Below are 16,239 nucleotides of genomic sequence, written 5' to 3' on the forward strand. Positions count from 1 at the left end.
TAGGGAAAAAGACAACTTCTTATAATCTGTTGCCAACTGAATGACATAATGTTATCAGTCTTCTAGTATTGGAAGCAATCTCAGTTGCAACACTGTCAGTTGAGCTGATGCAGATCAAAATACTTATTTGCCATTATAGGAAAAAGTATCTTTCTGAACCTCTCCCACCAAATTAATGAACATGATAATCTGCTGAATCTGCATAAATTAGAATAAGATGCTATTTAGGAATTAGGTATGTTCTTTTCACAATCAAATATATGTTCTTATATTTTCAGAGAAAAAAGGCTTGGGGAGACGTTTCAGATTTTTCAATATTAGACAATTTATTGAACCTCCTTACAGAAAATGCTTAACTGTTCAGCATTAATCATTTTATAGATGTACTGCATACCTCTGTAGATCAGATTGTATATGTGTATACGAGTGCCTTAGAGCTCCTAGGACAATTGAATAGGTAACACAGGGTTTAATATAAATTATGACATTATTTTAAAAGAATATCCATTTATTTGGTAAGACTGTGATTTAGTTAACTGTATGTCTGCCTAAGAAATGCCACAACAAACTGGCAGACTGAAATATTAATGGAAGTGAACGTTCCTTTTTTTGGTGGATTATTGCTCAAGGGACTGTGAGGTATCTTTTGTGGTCAACATGGAGTAATACATATTTTCATGATGTTCCTTTTTTTTTTTAATTTTTTAGCAGTCCTTGTGTATGTCTTAATAACTGAGTATTTGGGGTGAATTAGTGGGTAGAAAATGTCTCACCGTGTGTTTGAATACAATAATAAATTCTAAAGAGGGTTTTGTGCCTTCTGTTAGTGGATTTCATGCAGGCTAATAGACATAGGAGCGCTATGAGCGCGAAGCTCGCCTTGGTTAATCTAAACAGAAGTTTGGGAACTCTTTCTTATCTTTTACGGCAGTTGGTAATGTTTACTTCTACCTGTAATGAGGCAGATGAGGATGATGAGGGGAAGTATAACTAAGGAAGGAGTAGGAGGCAGGTGGCAGTCATTTGAACAATCAATCAGAAGCATCTGTGTAAGAAGGCAAAAACCTCAGTTTCTGTTTTTAATCAAATAATTGAGTTATTACATTTCCAACATATGACATTGTGCATATCCTTTTATTCAAAGTCTGGCATTGCTGGGCATCTTAAAATGTTTTAAATAAAATAACATATATACAAAATCTTTGGGAAATACATAACTTTAAAAAAAAAGTCACTTTTATGTTGTTTTATTATGCTTGAAAGCACAAAATGTGTATTCTGCATCTTGGTTGTAAATTCCCTTTTAATTGTTCTATACTATAATTCATTCACCATATGATGGTGAAAACAATACACATTTATATGCAGATACCTAGAGATCCTGTTTGGATTTTTGAACACAGCTGTAGACCTAAATTTATTAAGCTCCATGGTAATAAATAAATTTAAAAAATGAGCTGTTCCTTTTCCTCACTGTACTTCGTAGGAGCCTAGAACACTGCATGCAGATGTTTATGGCTCACTTTGCAAGTCTTGGGCCTAGTCAATGATGTGCTGGTTCAAAAATATTTTGCTTTAGATTATTTAATGTATTTTTCAGTTAAGAAAAAATAGGAAAATTTCTGCCAGTCATTTTTTTTTTATTATCATATTATTATGTTGTGTTCCCGCTTAGACATCTGTGCTCTAGCCGCGTGTCACCATTTGAAATAGATATAAAAGTTGAAAGAGTTTCACTGCGTTGTGTGTACACCAAATCAGAAGAGCAGGCAGAGAAGGAAACATCAGAAACCATTTCAGATAGGGTGGTGGTAGTCAGTGCCTGAATAGAAGCAAGGATATTTTTTGTGGCTAGAGTATGTTCAAAGATGAAGTACTGTGTCTGGAAGGTCAGCTTCTCTCTTCTCCAGGGAAACGTGGCTTTTACCTTTCTACTGAATAAGCAGGTTTGTTTCAAACAGACCTGGATACATTATCGGTTTATCCTCTAAGCAGAAACAATTTTCAACCAAATTTTGGTTAACCACACAGGTGAAAGAACAAGACATAAAAAGAGCGTAGCAAATTAATGTAAGTGTTTTCCAGCTCTGATAAATGCATTAAGACAAAGCATTTGGATGAGTATTTGATGTTGTGTTTTTTTCTTTCTAGCCCTTTCGATTTTATAACATTTTTTTTCTCCTAATTTCCAGTCGTCTTTCCCATCGTTCCCATGACAGAAACTCGATGATCCTGCTTTTTGAAGTGTGTATTGTTTGGTGACTGGGGTAGGCGAATGGCAGTTTTTTATGATATTTATGAATAAACATTTTATTATTCCCCGATCATTTTGTAATGAGTAACGAGAGATCTTTGTATTGAAAAGAGCTGAGGGAAAGTTTCCCAGTGCTCTGTGCTCTTAGCCCCAAAGCAGTCAAGTCTTGTTTGACTTCATTGAAAAGGAGGATCATTTTGTCTCATTGCCCTCCCAAACAAGCTGAGAAGGTTTCTCTGAGAGTTTTGGTTGGTGTTTTTTCATAAAATGACTGAATAAGTAAAAGGAAAATGTGAAAAAGCTTGAGGTAATTCATTAAGTATGGAGCCTTCAGTTCTCAAAACTGCAGTCTTTTGCAGGTGACCCTCATACTCTCTACTCTGAATAATTTAGTATAATCTGTAGCAGTTCTTACTGAGTTCTCCCCCGTGTTTCTGAGGTTATGTAGGAGTGAGCCATGCAACTCCGATACTAGCACAGATCCCTGTGGATTCTCCTCTCTCTCCTTAGGGGAACTGAAAGCTCACTCCTACTCTGCCCCGTGTCTCTTAACCTAACTGTTTTGGGATACACAGGTCTTCTCTCATGTTCTGTCTAGGCCAAATTTTCATTAGAGTATTTTGTGAGGGAGCTTGTCAAAGTTGGCTGGAAGTCTGCATGCGCTACATCAACCAGTTCTGTGGTATCCATGTGCCGGGGATTCCTGCGGGGAACCACAGGAAATCTGAGGGGCTGGATTTCCCTTTGCAGAAACCCAAACGTTCCCTGGTGTTTATTTATGTGTTTGCTCAGAGTGTTGTTATATCATCTGTGATTTTTTCCTGGGACAAGCCTCAGGCTTCATGGTGGTATTCCCCTGGGTCGCCCTGGGACCCTTTTCATTTTGGTGTTGCATTTGCCACCTGTTGTTCCTCATGTACCAAAGCACTTTTAAGCAGGGGATTACATTCCACAGCAAGTTCATACGATTCACTCTTGCCTTCCTTCAGAAATCCATCTGCTTTTCGCCTCATGTTACTTTTCCTTTGGCTTGTTCCGTCCATAATGTCTCTGAATACTATGACTTTTTGTGGGACCTGTAAGGCATCTCGCATGGAGAAGATGCTGGCATGTGGATCCATCCCAGTCCTTTCACGGTGAACACAAAAGGAGGGGGGAAAAAATCAGGTTTTGTGCTACTACCTTACTCTTTCTGAGCTTTTTAAATTTTTTTTTTTTTTTGCCTTGATCATCTCTTGGCCCTGCAGGCTCCCTGACATGCTTCCTGTCACAGTTCTGTTTGAAGACTGATTATTTATTTTTTTTAATTTATTAATACTTGTGATAATGTTGGCAAGTCGGGGTTTGGGTTCTTTTTTTTTTTTGGCCTGCCTGATAGTGTATTCTGCTATATTGAAGCCTATTAATACCAAAACCAGTAACTGAGACATCTCTTCCCTAATGAGGAAAAAGTAAATAAATTACTGCATATTTTACCCTAGAACTGACAGGATCTCCTTGTTTGTTTCTTCTTTTAATCACCTGCTTCTGCCGGAGCTTCTGAACCCTTTTATGTTCTTCACTTCGAAGGGGCTGGTTTTTGAAGGCCATCTGTTTATCCTGAGTAACCTTCCCCTCACCGCCGCATAACCGTGCTGATTTCCTTTGCCCTTTCTCAAGCCTGTCTCGATAAAAACTTCTAACTGGAAGTCCTTAAACAGTCATTGGCCCCGCAAACGTTGCACTCATTCATTAATCTGTTTTCCTTTCCCTTTAATGAGCTTCTGTCGTTTTACAGAGCTCTCTTTTGATTCTGAGAATGACAGTGATAGGGTTTTTTTTTGTTTTTTGCAAGGATGTTGGATCTAATACACAATGGTGGCTGTCACAGACCCCATTTTGTAATGTTTGCCCACTCTGCAGAGCTGTGAGGAGGTTCCACATCCTCTGCTTAAGTCAGGAGCCACCTTCTATCTGTATGTGACTGTGTCCTCTCTCTCTCAAAGGGATGAGCAAAGCCTCATCTTTTCTCTGAACCTCCTGGTGAGGATGGTGGTGGGTATTTTATCGTCGTGGTCTGCTGGACTCTAGCAACAACTGCTGACTGTGATACTCAGGACAGTTTTGGGGACAGGACTGGGGCCATGTCGCAGCGAGATGGGCTCCAGCAAGGTGCCTTCGGCGCCAGGAGCTCTGGCAGTGTTTTCTGCCAAGCGGCACCACATCGGCAGGGCCTGGGGGACACTGTGAGCACCTGTTTATGCCTTTTGCGTTTTAAAGCACTCAGGAAAGAAAGAAATATCCCTATGTAATGATCATAGTTATTACTGCTATTGATCAAAGCATGTTTTGACTACAAATTGTTAAGAGAATTATTTTTCATAAAAAGTATATGTATGCCTTCTGAAACAATGCTATGTGGGCTTTTAAAAATTCATTAGCATACTTAATGGCTGGTTCTTTGTGCAGATACATTTTCATAGTTCTAATTTAAGTTTAACTGAAAAAGATCCTTGCATTATCTATGGATTATTAAAACAATATGAAAGTACCTTTAGCTTTGCTTCAAAGCACATCAGCCTATTTAATTCAAAATAGCTTTAAATTATCCCTAAACATTTCAGTGGATTGCAACTGATCTTGTTGCGTGATATCTTCTAGTTTGTGAGCAGCCCATTTCAGGGCCTATACAGTGCTTAGAAAAACAACTTATATGGAATAAAAGATTGATGGGTTTCATGTTTCATTCTTAGTTTTCTTATACTTTGTTTTCTTATACAACTTTCTTTTCTTCAGTTGATTGCTTTGATTCTGAGGAGTAAGTGAAGTGGTGGCAGCACGGGATAAAATATCTATTGTTCAAGTAGAACCTGTTAAATTTCAAATGTAGTTTTTCTAAATGCTGCTGCCGAGCTTCTCCTTGAATTGGAACATAAAGCACATGTACTTGCTATCTGAGTTATATATCCAATAATTATTATTTTGGTCTAGTTTCGGCGGTCGGTTACAGCTGACAGTTCGTTATTGACAAGGCTAGATGCGTCGCTGTTACTCTAGCATAGACTTGGATGTTTTAGCTTGGCCTGCAATATTGTAATGGTGAGTTTAAAACCTAGTTGGTCTTAGCAAATGAGACTGTTTTTGTTGTGGGTATGTTTTTAACGATAATGCAGATTTATCTGAGAGTGCTTCAACTGATCTGTAAATTTAAAAATAGCATTTTAGTCTCGGACAGTTTTATGCATAATTTTATCTCTCAGCATGTAACTTTTATGCAGTCCTTAATCATTTTAAAAATTCAAATGTATGTCAAATATATCTTCTTCTCTCTTTCTTTATGCCTATTTTGAGCTCATCTTCCCCATTACACTTTTGAGAGTTTAATTTTTTAAACAGTCAAAATTGGAAACAGGCGTGTGACAAAGGACCTCGCCTGGTCGTTGGGAACTGTGGAAAACGCCATGAGCAGAGAGGCAGAAGTGAGGAGGTACCAGTCCCGTGTTGGTAGGCAGATGTTCTGCACCCAAAGCCGAGAGCTGTGTAACCGTGTGTGGCTGCAAGCCCTGGCTCATGAGCCTGGAAAAGCCCCATTGGACCTCAGTAACCTGTAGGAAATTACTTCTGGGGTGGGCAAATTGTGGGCCAGAATAGCTTGTGTTATTGTGGCTACATATCCAAAATTACAGGAGGGGGTATTAACTCTCTCCGCTCTTGCAAACTGCCTTGCATCCATTCCTGTCTTGTTCCTGGCTCACTTCTTTTCCCTCTAGGTTTATTGACAGGTGTCACTAAGATTTGCAGATTTCTTCCACATCTCAGCAGGGGGATTTCTAAAGGCTGTGCCAAAACTTGGCCAAGCATGGACTTGTCTCATTGCTATTCCTACGCTAAATTTCAAGTTCCCTCTTGCAGAACATGGACCGTTAGAGCTTTCCAAAGCAAAGACTGCCAGGATTAGTGGTATGTGGAAAAAAGGCGTCTGGTTTTTCATAGAGGTTATTAAACATCTTGGCCACACAAATAGATGTTCCAAGGGGTGGGAAAAGACTGGTGCACATACATTCATGGAGTAGCTGCATTTCAAGTTGATTAAGCAGCCAAGGTTACTGAAACTGTTCTTTTAGAGTTGGGAATGGCAGCTCTGGTGTTACCACATAGGACAACTTTAGAAAATATTCAAAGCAACAGTGAGAGCTAAGTGCTGTTAGTAGGTACAGGGATGCTATTAAGTTGGTAGGTAAAGAATTGGGCGTACAAATATTGAACAAGGTGAAAGCCTGTGAATGCCTCTTCTGGATTTCTGTGTCCATCTCGCATGCGAGATCACTCCACTTCTGAATAACGGTGTGAATTACTGCAGTGGCCGTCCAAGCTCTTCAAATGTGCCTATCCTTGAAATGTCTGTACCTTGGCTTGAATTTCTTTTGCAGTATGTATTCGTGTATCATAGCCACTCTAGCTCCTAATGATTCTCAGATTCAATTTGTTTTTATTTCCTTTTTTAAAGCATTTGCTGTATTTCGCTGCTATGATGATGTCTGAAATGTCTGATTCAAGACACTATTTATAGAAGCATAGTCAAGCATTTACTTGAACATTTGCAAGCTTCCTTTCCTTGAAGGTACTATTATAGTATAAAGTGTATCTAAGAGAAAGGAGATCGCTGTAGAAATATATACGTTGCCTACTTGATTTCAATTTCAAAAGGGACGTGGGCTGTAACTATTCTTAAATGTGAGGGTTTTTTTCTCCTGCAATTTCAGCAAATATCCTTTTCAGTGGGATGTTTTTGTGTTAAACCTGAAGATCTGCCTGCTGGCTTTCTAATTTTTCTGTTTCAACTCTGTCTGATTTTTCATTTCAGGCACGTGTGAATCCCATCAGTGTCACTCCACCCATACAAGCCATAGATCAGGATCGAAACATCCAGCCTCCTTCCGATCGACCGGGCATCCTCTATTCCATCCTAGTTGGTTGGTGTCTGCTACTCTTGCTATCACTCACAATCAGTCGTTTTATTATGACCAGCCAGAGAAAGATTGACTGGGAGAGTGGAAACCTAATAAAAATTCATATTGTGGTTAGTGGGGTGTTTGCAATCGTTGTTCTACGTATTTATATTTAATTGCAATTTAGAAGCTTATTTCAGATGGTTGCATTATTTATTATTATTTATTCAGATTAGATTCAGAATTGCTTGGTTTGGTGAATGGAGCAACGCAGCAAGCAAAAGGAAGGAGACTTGTCTGCTCGTAGCTATGCTGCCACGCGTTTTTCATTCACAGGTGCAAAGGTGCAATAAAAGATGCTAAAGGAAGGCAATTACAGCAGGTTTCCTTCCACAAGTCTTCTGGCACACAGCAACCTAAAGGGCCTTACTGCATCCACCTTTAAGTTTGCTGCCTGTGAGCTTGTGTACTTGTGAGCTTGTAAATTAGTGTTTATTTAGTTTATGCAGTTTTCTGGCCAGAAGGAGATGCAGCTCTAGAAAGTGTTCAGAGATACCCACTTTGCTGGGAGATGTCTTGTATTCTGCTGTGGTTGTTTTTTGTTTCCTGTGTTTGGCATTTGTTTCCAATTGCTTCGCTTGTATGATTTGATAATGGAAAGGCCTAAGGCAAGGGTCTGCAGTTGCTTCACCTGCTCTGTTCTTCCCAAGGTACAGAGACTGATGTTGTAGTAATTTCCGTGCCCTGTGACTTGCATGGGAATGGAAAATTGTGGTTTGTGGAATCACATCTTTTTCACATTCGCTGTGTTAAACTGCAGCTTGCATGGCTTTCTCACCTATGGGGAGGTGGATGTAAAGATTTTAATGAGCAGATTGTATATTTTGCTTGTCATTAAAAAAAAAAAATATGCTTATGTATATCATAGTTCTGTTGTGGAAGGGGAAAAATAGTAGGTTTGATGGTTTGATATGTCTGCCATCTTAAGAGGGTACAAATGAATTGCTGCTGTACCCACGTACCATTGTACTGAATGTGCAAGTCCTGAGCTCTGTGTGCAATATGCAGGTGCTTGAACACGCTCGGTGCCAACAGGCTGGTCTTGAGGCATTTCCAGGGATCTACTCCCAGGACCATGGCAAGGGGCATGGCCGTGGCAGATCAGCCTTAGCTCGGCAGACCTCAGCGTCCTCTAAGAAAAGAAATAGGGTTTTGTTTGGATAACCATTCCTTCAGGCAGTAACTGGAGTCAAATCTGGCAGACCAAGAGGTGCATTGCTGTCAGATAGTCCTCTTCCTGCAAAGCAAAACTGTTTTGTACAGAAATTTGTAAATACTTGTTGGGTAAGTATACTAGCTGGTTTTATGTTTGAAAATTGACTTGGCTTATTTATAAATTCTGCTATTGACAGTTACGCCCTAGTGCAACATTTAGTCCAATTTTTTAAAAGTTCTTTGCATAATTTGCTTAGTTCTTCAGGAGTGAACTTACTGAAAACTATCTTTCACTAACCTGTGATGTTTTTAATGTTTGAATGACCATTTTGACTTCAAAGAAATAATTCAGAAAAATGTATTACAGCAATTTGGTTTAGTTTGGGGGATTTTTTAATGGAAAGGCTATCTTTTTTTTTTTTCTTTTTTTTTTTTTCTCCATCGTCTTCAAAAGAATTTCTTTTTGGATTTTAAGGCTGTCCTCATCTTTGCCAGTATGCAGTGATATTTGTATTTTAGCTTTTACCTCAGAAAATTTTAAATAGTTTCACAGGAAATAGGCCTTGCAGATATTTCTTGTTATATGGATTTTTCCCTTGCTTTAGATTTAAACATAGTTCTTTATATCTTTGGATGTGTCTTTTTTTAAGTACTGGAAGGTCTGAACTACGCCCATAGAATGAGAGAACAAGCTACTTGACAAATATGAGAATGATTTTGAATTTTACTTGATTTGGCTGAGTTCTAACTTGGTTCTTCTTTTACCCAGCTTTCTTCCCCCCGCTGCACACTTGTACAAGTGTCCTGGCATATGCTTTAGGGACCATGGATGTTATATATGAAATCTGTGCATCTTTCTCGGTGTCTTTAGGATCTGCTGTAAAGACCCATTTCTTTTAACAAAGCCCCAGCATCACCTCAGTGATAACTCACTTCTACTTGATGTGGCTTACTAACCTCATCCTTAAGTACCCGTAAAGATTTCTGTCTCTACCTGTTACACTTTCAGGCTAACTAGCCTTTCAAGTGTTCAGGTAAATGCCTCGGTGCTGCTTCCACCCAATCTAGTGATCTTCCCATGAGGAGGGTATGAGTCAACCTCTCCAGTTCCAACAACAACAGGTTCCCCTGCAGTTCATTGAAAAGAAGTTAGACTCGCTCAAGGAGGTAACAATAAACGCCTGAATTGTTGTGCATTCACTTGAGCGTAGCACTGCTGCAGAGAAAAGTAACTTGAGGGTAAGGCACTTCAGAATTTAAGGAAAAGCCCAAGTGTGTTACTGGCCCATTATTTTCTGCTTTCTTTTTCATTCTTAGGGCAATCTTCTCAAAGGATATATCAAGATGTCTGAATGTACTTTTTCAAGTAGTTACGGACTGATACTGATAAAAAGATAGATTAGGTCTTAAGTATTCTTGAGGGTCATCCTAAGGTTAGAGAACTAGTTACAGCATAGTACTACTGGGATTGTTGTCTTCGATTTAAAGTATTGGCTAAAGTACATGATGAAAGAACTACCTTTCAAAGTACAGTAAAGTACTTCAGAGAAGAGGATTGAACTGGGGCCATATATAATATTTCATTTCTTATAAAATGCCCAATATCTTTACATTTGCAAATGTGATGTTTGGAAAATTTTTTTCACGCTCTAATTTTTCCAATCCTTGACTTTTAGGAATGTTAATATATTTGGTCACTGCAATAGACCCACATATAGTGTCTGGCGTCCACAAGTGTGTAAGCAAGTCCCCTCCCTTTGCATGTAATATGCATACAATAAAAACGGAGTAGAAGCCAGCTCACCTTCTCTCATCTGCACTCTCAACCCATTTTTTTCATTAGTGCTAACTGCATCACAGCCCTCTGCTACTCTTGTATTTACTGCTCAGCCCTCTTTGAAGGTTTTCCCTTAGCTATTTGTATTAGTAATTTTAAGGCTTTCTTTTCTCTGGGGCTGGTCCTTGGGAAAAGTCATTTTTCCCTTTAAATCATCAGCTTCTGGTTTTGACCCTGGAACTGTCTCTGTCATTTATGTTGCCAAATTTGGAGAACTAATTGTTCTATTTGTTTGATATTTAAATGAAGAGCCCAAAACCACAACAATGTTTTGGGGGGTTTCTGTCCAGTCCTGCGAGCACCCTGACGCATTCACCTAGTAGGCAACGTGTTCCACAAAAGACCTCCTCTGGCTCCTAGTAAAGCAAACCTAAGAGTGCTCTTCACTTTGTGGACATTTCTCTCTGGTGTAAGATCATCAAGGTAGAAGATATCATGTTCCCTCCTGGGCTGTCAGCTCACTGCTTCTGTTTCTTGGGCCAAAAGAGTGTAACCAGTGTCTGTCGAGCTCTTGGGGCTCTTTTTTGGTGTGGATGGTGCAATCTCAAGGCTGCTTAAAGACCCGCCGGTGCATGCTGGCCCACCACCTTTTAATACCTAGATCTCTCCAAACACACAGATCAGATGAATTTCATAGAATGGCTAGAGTTGGAAGGGACCTTAAAGATCATCTAGTTCCCCCCTCCCTGCCATGGGCAGGGACCCCTTCCACTTGACCACGTTGCTCCAAGCCCCGTCCAACCTGTCCTTGAACCCCTCCAGGGATGGGGCAGCCACAGCTTCCCTGGGCAACCTGTTCCAGTGCCTCACCACCCTCACAGTAAAAAATTTCCTCCTGATATCCAACCTAAATCTCCCCTCTTCCAGTTTGAAGCCATTCCCCCTCGTCCGATCACTCCATGCCCTTGTAAAAAGTCCCTCTCCTGCCTTCTTGTAGGCCCTCTTCAGGTACTGGACGCTGCAGATACAGATACTGCTATAAGGTCTCCCCGGAGCCTTCTCTTCTCCAGGCTGAACAACCCGAACTCTCTCAGCCTGTCCTCATAGGAGAGGTGCTCCAGCCCTCTGATCATCTTCTTGGCCCTCCTCTGGACCTGCTCCAACAGGTCCATGTCGTTCTTGTACTGAGGACTCCAAACCTGGATGCAATATTCCAGGTGGGGTCTCACCAGAGTAGAGTAGAGGGGCAGAGTCACCTCCATCGCCCTGCTGGCCACGCTGCTTTTGATGCAGCTCAGGATGTGTTTGGGGCTTCTGGGCTGTGAGCGCACATTGCTGGCTCATGTTGAGCTTCTCATCCACCAATGCCCTCAAGTTCTTCTACTCAGGGCTGTTCTCAATCCATTCTCTGCAGAGCCTGTGTTTGTGCATGGGATTGCCCTGACTTATCTGCAGGACCTTGCACTTGGCCTTGTTGAACTTCATGAGGTCGGCATGGGCCTCTGTAGGTCTCCTTTTTGCTTTTGAGCGTGTCCAGGAGCTCCTTGTTCATCCATGCAGGCCTCCTTGGTTTTTTTGCCTGCCTTCCTCTTAGGTGGGATGCATTGCCCCTGAGCTTGGAGGGAGGTGATCCTTGAATACTAACCAGCTTGCTTGGGCCCCTCTCCTCTCCAGTGCCTTATGGAACCCTACCAAGCAGATTCCTCAAGAGGCCAAAGTCTGCTCTTCTGAAGTCCAGGGTAGCGAGCTTGCTGCGCACCCTCCTCTCTGCCCTAAGGATCTTGAACTCTACCATTTCATGGTCACTGCAGCCAAAGCTGTGCTTTCCCCACTAGCCCTTCCTTGTTGGTGAGAACAAGGGCCAGCATAGCACTTCTTCTCGTTGGATTCCTCTGCCACTTGGAGCGGGAAGTTGTCATTGACACATTCCAAGAATTTCCTGGATTGCTTGTGCCCTGCGGTGTTGTCCCTCCAACAGATATTGGGGTGGATGAAGTCCCCCGTGGGGACCAGGTCTTGTGAACGTGAGGCTGCTCCTATCTGGCTATAGAGGGCCCCATGTGCTCCTGGGCAGGTGGCCTGTAGCAGACCCCCACTGTCATGTCACCTGCCCCTGTGTTCCCTTTAATCCTGACCCATAAGCTCTTGGTCAGCTCCTCATCCATCCCCAGGTGGAGCTCCATGCACTCCAGCCGGTCACCGACACAGAGGGCGAAACCCCCTCCTCATCCCCCTGCCTGTCCTTCCTGAAGAGCCTGAATTTCTCAGAGCTCGTCCATAGACCTTTAGATCTCTCTGCTTTTCCTGGATGACATCTTCTTGCAGGTTGGGCTCATGAGCGACTGGCAGTGTAGGGGTGGTGTGAGCAGTTCTCTGGCCAGTAGGGCTTGTCTGTAATATGCAGATGACACATTCTGAAGACACCTAGTTACATTTGCAGTAGGAAATTGCTCCTTTCTGGAAGCAGATCAGGCAACAGTGTGGACTGAGGGTTGGTCTGCTCCATCAAAATACAAATGGTTTTGTGTCTGCAGAAGCAGATATCTCTATTCCTGGAAAACTTTACTTTCAGAATTTAAGGTATCCTGAAGTTTGGACTCTTCTTGTGGTAGGCAGCAACTGAGCAGGCATCATCAGTTAGGATTCAGGCAATCCAGCTCTGTTGTACTCTAACCTTTACTTTCCCAATCATTCTCCTTGCTATCTTTTCCTCCTTTTCCTGTTCTTTTTTTTTTCTTGGATTCTTTCATGGCATCTTTACACAATATGAGCTTCATCTTCCCTGCTGCAGATCACTTTGTGCCTTTTACAGCTGTCTCCATCCTCCCCTATGTATTTGTTCTTCTTCAAGGAACGTCTTGTTTTTTTCCTTTTGCATTTAGTCCTTCATTTCTTGGTTTTTCTTAGCTTCAGCATCAGCCCTTGGGATGTGCAGCCTCCTAAGACTACAGCAATCTGTTATCTGCCAAAAACTTGGAGCTCCTGCTGGATGCCCAGTGCTCTTAAAAAATTAGATCAGTTAATTAGGAGTTGAAATTAAAAGGAGGGGAAGGGGAGGGAGGACTTGGAGCTAGAAACTCTGCATTTATATTGGTGGTGTAATAGGAAAAAATAATCCATAGTAGTTCTTTCTGTTACTGCTCTCTGAGTGTATGGCATGCATGTGTACAGAGATATTTGCAGAGTATGTACAGTGTGTGTATATATGTACACTGTATATGTATGCACAATATACACACAGTACAGCAAATGGTTGTCATATGATGAGTTCCAAATTAAAGTATTGCACGTGAGTTTGGATGGTAATCTGTCTCCTGGGATAGCTACTGACTTTCTAATTGTTCCACTTGAAAGGTGAACAAATAATAGCATCGTTTATCAGAAAAGTGGTCTTTTTTGTGTTGAATTTTGGGCCCTTTTATACTGTATTGGCACAGCAATATTTGTCCTGCTGTCATGGCTGCTTTGAAATATCGTAACTCATGAGCTCAGAGAACTTATTGGGGCATTTATACCATTATCCAGGAGTGCTTTCTGCCTCTCAGCTGCTAAATGGGACTATTCCTACTCCTAAAATGACTCGAGATCTTAGACTTGTAATCTGTATTTTGGTTTCTTTGGATTCTTCTAGTAATACTGATAAGCTGTGTGATGCCAGAGTTCATGCTGTTTCTAAACACTTTGGCTTTTTGAGCCCTGCCCTGTTCAGATTTGTGCTCTCACGTCTCCCCAACTGAGAGTCAGGCTGGCTCAGGGAAAGTCAGACAGTTAAACCAAGACAAACTGGGATGAGACACAGAGACTAGAGTAGGCAGTTTCCTGCCATGCACATAAGGAGCGAACATCCCTTTGTGTTTTGGGGAAAAGAAATGGTATAGCCTCTATTCCTTGATAGGCAACAGTCTGTTGCTGATCAGTATCCCATATGCTTATTGCTTCATCCTAGCCTGGCAATTAATACTCCACTATTGCTACTTTTTTGTATACTTTCTTTGAGAATCATGCAGCTCAAAATCACTGTAGCTTAATTCTCACCTCCTCCTGTGTCAGGCTATGCTGCTAGAGCCTTTTGGCTTGAGCACGGTACAATGGGAACGTCTTTGGGCTGCAACTGCTTTGCTGGCCAGTCTAGGGGCCAGGCACAGCAAAGTCACTGCTGTCTCCATCCTTTGCGTAGCCCGTGCTGGATCTCCGTGGGTCTGCAAATCTGGTCAGGCTCTGACTGCTTCTGTTTTAACTGGCATGGAGAGCATCCTGGAAACTCACAGCCATGTGAGTTTACTGCTGATATTTACTGCTGATAATAAATGGAAGCTGTTAGACACAGATGAGCTTTCATCTGGTGCCTCCTCCCTGATGAGAAACAACTTTTCTTAGAAAGATTTCTAAAATAACACATCTGTTGTTATTACTTATATATATATATGTTATTACTAATGCATTAAAGAGCTTGCTGATAGGTGCAACAGAGGGCTACAAGAACAAAGGTATTTAAAATGTGCATTAAATAATACTAACGCGCACAGTCTTGCTGTGTGTGTTAGTATTATTTAATCTATTTCTAAATACAAGGGTTGCACTTACATGGTAACAATTATTTATTGTGCCTTTATACATGTGCATTTTAAATTGCAAATGTCAGGGCATCATCTGTGGGCAATAACATGGTTATCCTGAACTTAGTGGTAACATCTTTGTCACATCAGCTCATTGTGTATTTTCTTGGTTTAAATATGTGCACTAAAAAAAATGGTTCGTGGTGTTCTTTGCTTCGTGACTAATATCAGCGTATGTCCAGCAATACCTCAGGGAAAATGTACTTCAGAGGGGAAGAGAGAAAAATCTCAGTCGTATACGTTTAGCAAGTTGAGTTTCAGGAATGTGGTGAATAGAAGTGGAAGATGATTTGCAGTGAAAGCTTGTTTCTCTGTATGTCCTCTTATCTCATTAGATTTATACATATCTCCTGAAAACTGAGAAGCAAAATTTCCACCAGCTGCAGGTGTGTTTGGGCTCCTGTTGCAGTCAAGTACTTAGGGATATTCCCAGCTGAGAAGAATCTTCATGCTTAGGGAGAATAAGGAAATAATGATAATATTAAATGCATAATGTTAGTAACACCATTAAGCTCCATGTACACATGATGCAATATTTTATCCTTATAATAACAGGATTAGTTTATGTTCCTTTGGCTAATGAGTAAAATAAATATGTTGTTTAACTAAATCTTTGAGAAAGAGCATTTGTTCAAACCTCAATGTCTTTTTTTACAGGTACTCCTGAGGATTATCCACAGTATTTCCATATGAATCTCACAACAGCTGTACTCACGCTCCTAAAGCCAATAAACAGAGATTTGCACCAGAAGTTTGACCTGGTTATTAAGGTAATTTTGACTGAATTCATATTTCCATATGCTTTTGAAAACTGCTTAATAACAAAAAGCTCTAGAGTCAACATGGGGTGGGCTTGCTTGTTTTTTCTGTGTTTTTCTTTTTTCTTTTTTAACCTGTCAGGCATCAATTAGCACAGTGATGGGGAAAGAAGCATGTGAAGTATTTTTGAAAAGGGAATGAATCATGATAGAGTTCTAGTATTTCATGTTATATTGATATTGTATGATCCAACTGTAAGTACCGCTTGTACATTTGCTGTTTACAAACTCAGTTGTCTTGGGAATCCATTTGTTTTATATTTTGTGTTTCCTCCTGTTCACAACCCATGCTGGAGAATGATACAGATACAGGTAATTGTCTGAGTACAGAGTATTAGTAGCAAGGAGAACAAATAATCATCTCTACATCTTGTAACAATTTTGGGGGATTCAGGGGGGATACAAAAAACAAAAAGGAAGGTCACTACAGCTCTGCTGCTGAATAAAAAGCAAGTTTCTGAAACATAACCACTGCTGATGTCATTCAGCTCCTATTGCTGGGAAGGGGCATAAACCACTTCTGTGGGGTTGGCCTTTTCAAATCCTGCCCTCATAAGGACAGTTGGCTTCCTTCCTCTTTTGTATATACTGCGCTCTACTTAATTTTACAGTCTGACTCGATAACAGTCTG

The 16,239-nt window shown here is 40.9% G+C and overlaps 1 protein-coding gene across 2 annotated transcripts in view; it reads left to right on the forward strand.

Moving 5' to 3' along the window:
* Positions 1-16,239, forward strand: part of PCDH15 (protocadherin-related 15) — a 371,643-nt gene that overhangs the window by 139,156 nt on the left and 216,248 nt on the right. For both annotated transcript variants that reach the window (XM_009881484.1, XM_009881476.1), the window contains 2 exons: positions 7,098-7,206; positions 15,448-15,560. In XM_009881484.1, the coding sequence (XP_009879786.1) occupies positions 7,098-7,206; positions 15,448-15,560 (222 nt within the window). The remainder of the gene's footprint in view (positions 1-7,097; positions 7,207-15,447; positions 15,561-16,239) is intronic.

The sequence above is a fragment of the Charadrius vociferus genome, unplaced genomic scaffold (assembly GCF_000708025.1).
Source record: "Charadrius vociferus isolate BGI_N301 unplaced genomic scaffold, ASM70802v2 scaffold390, whole genome shotgun sequence".
Classification (NCBI taxonomy): Eukaryota; Metazoa; Chordata; class Aves; order Charadriiformes; family Charadriidae; genus Charadrius; species Charadrius vociferus.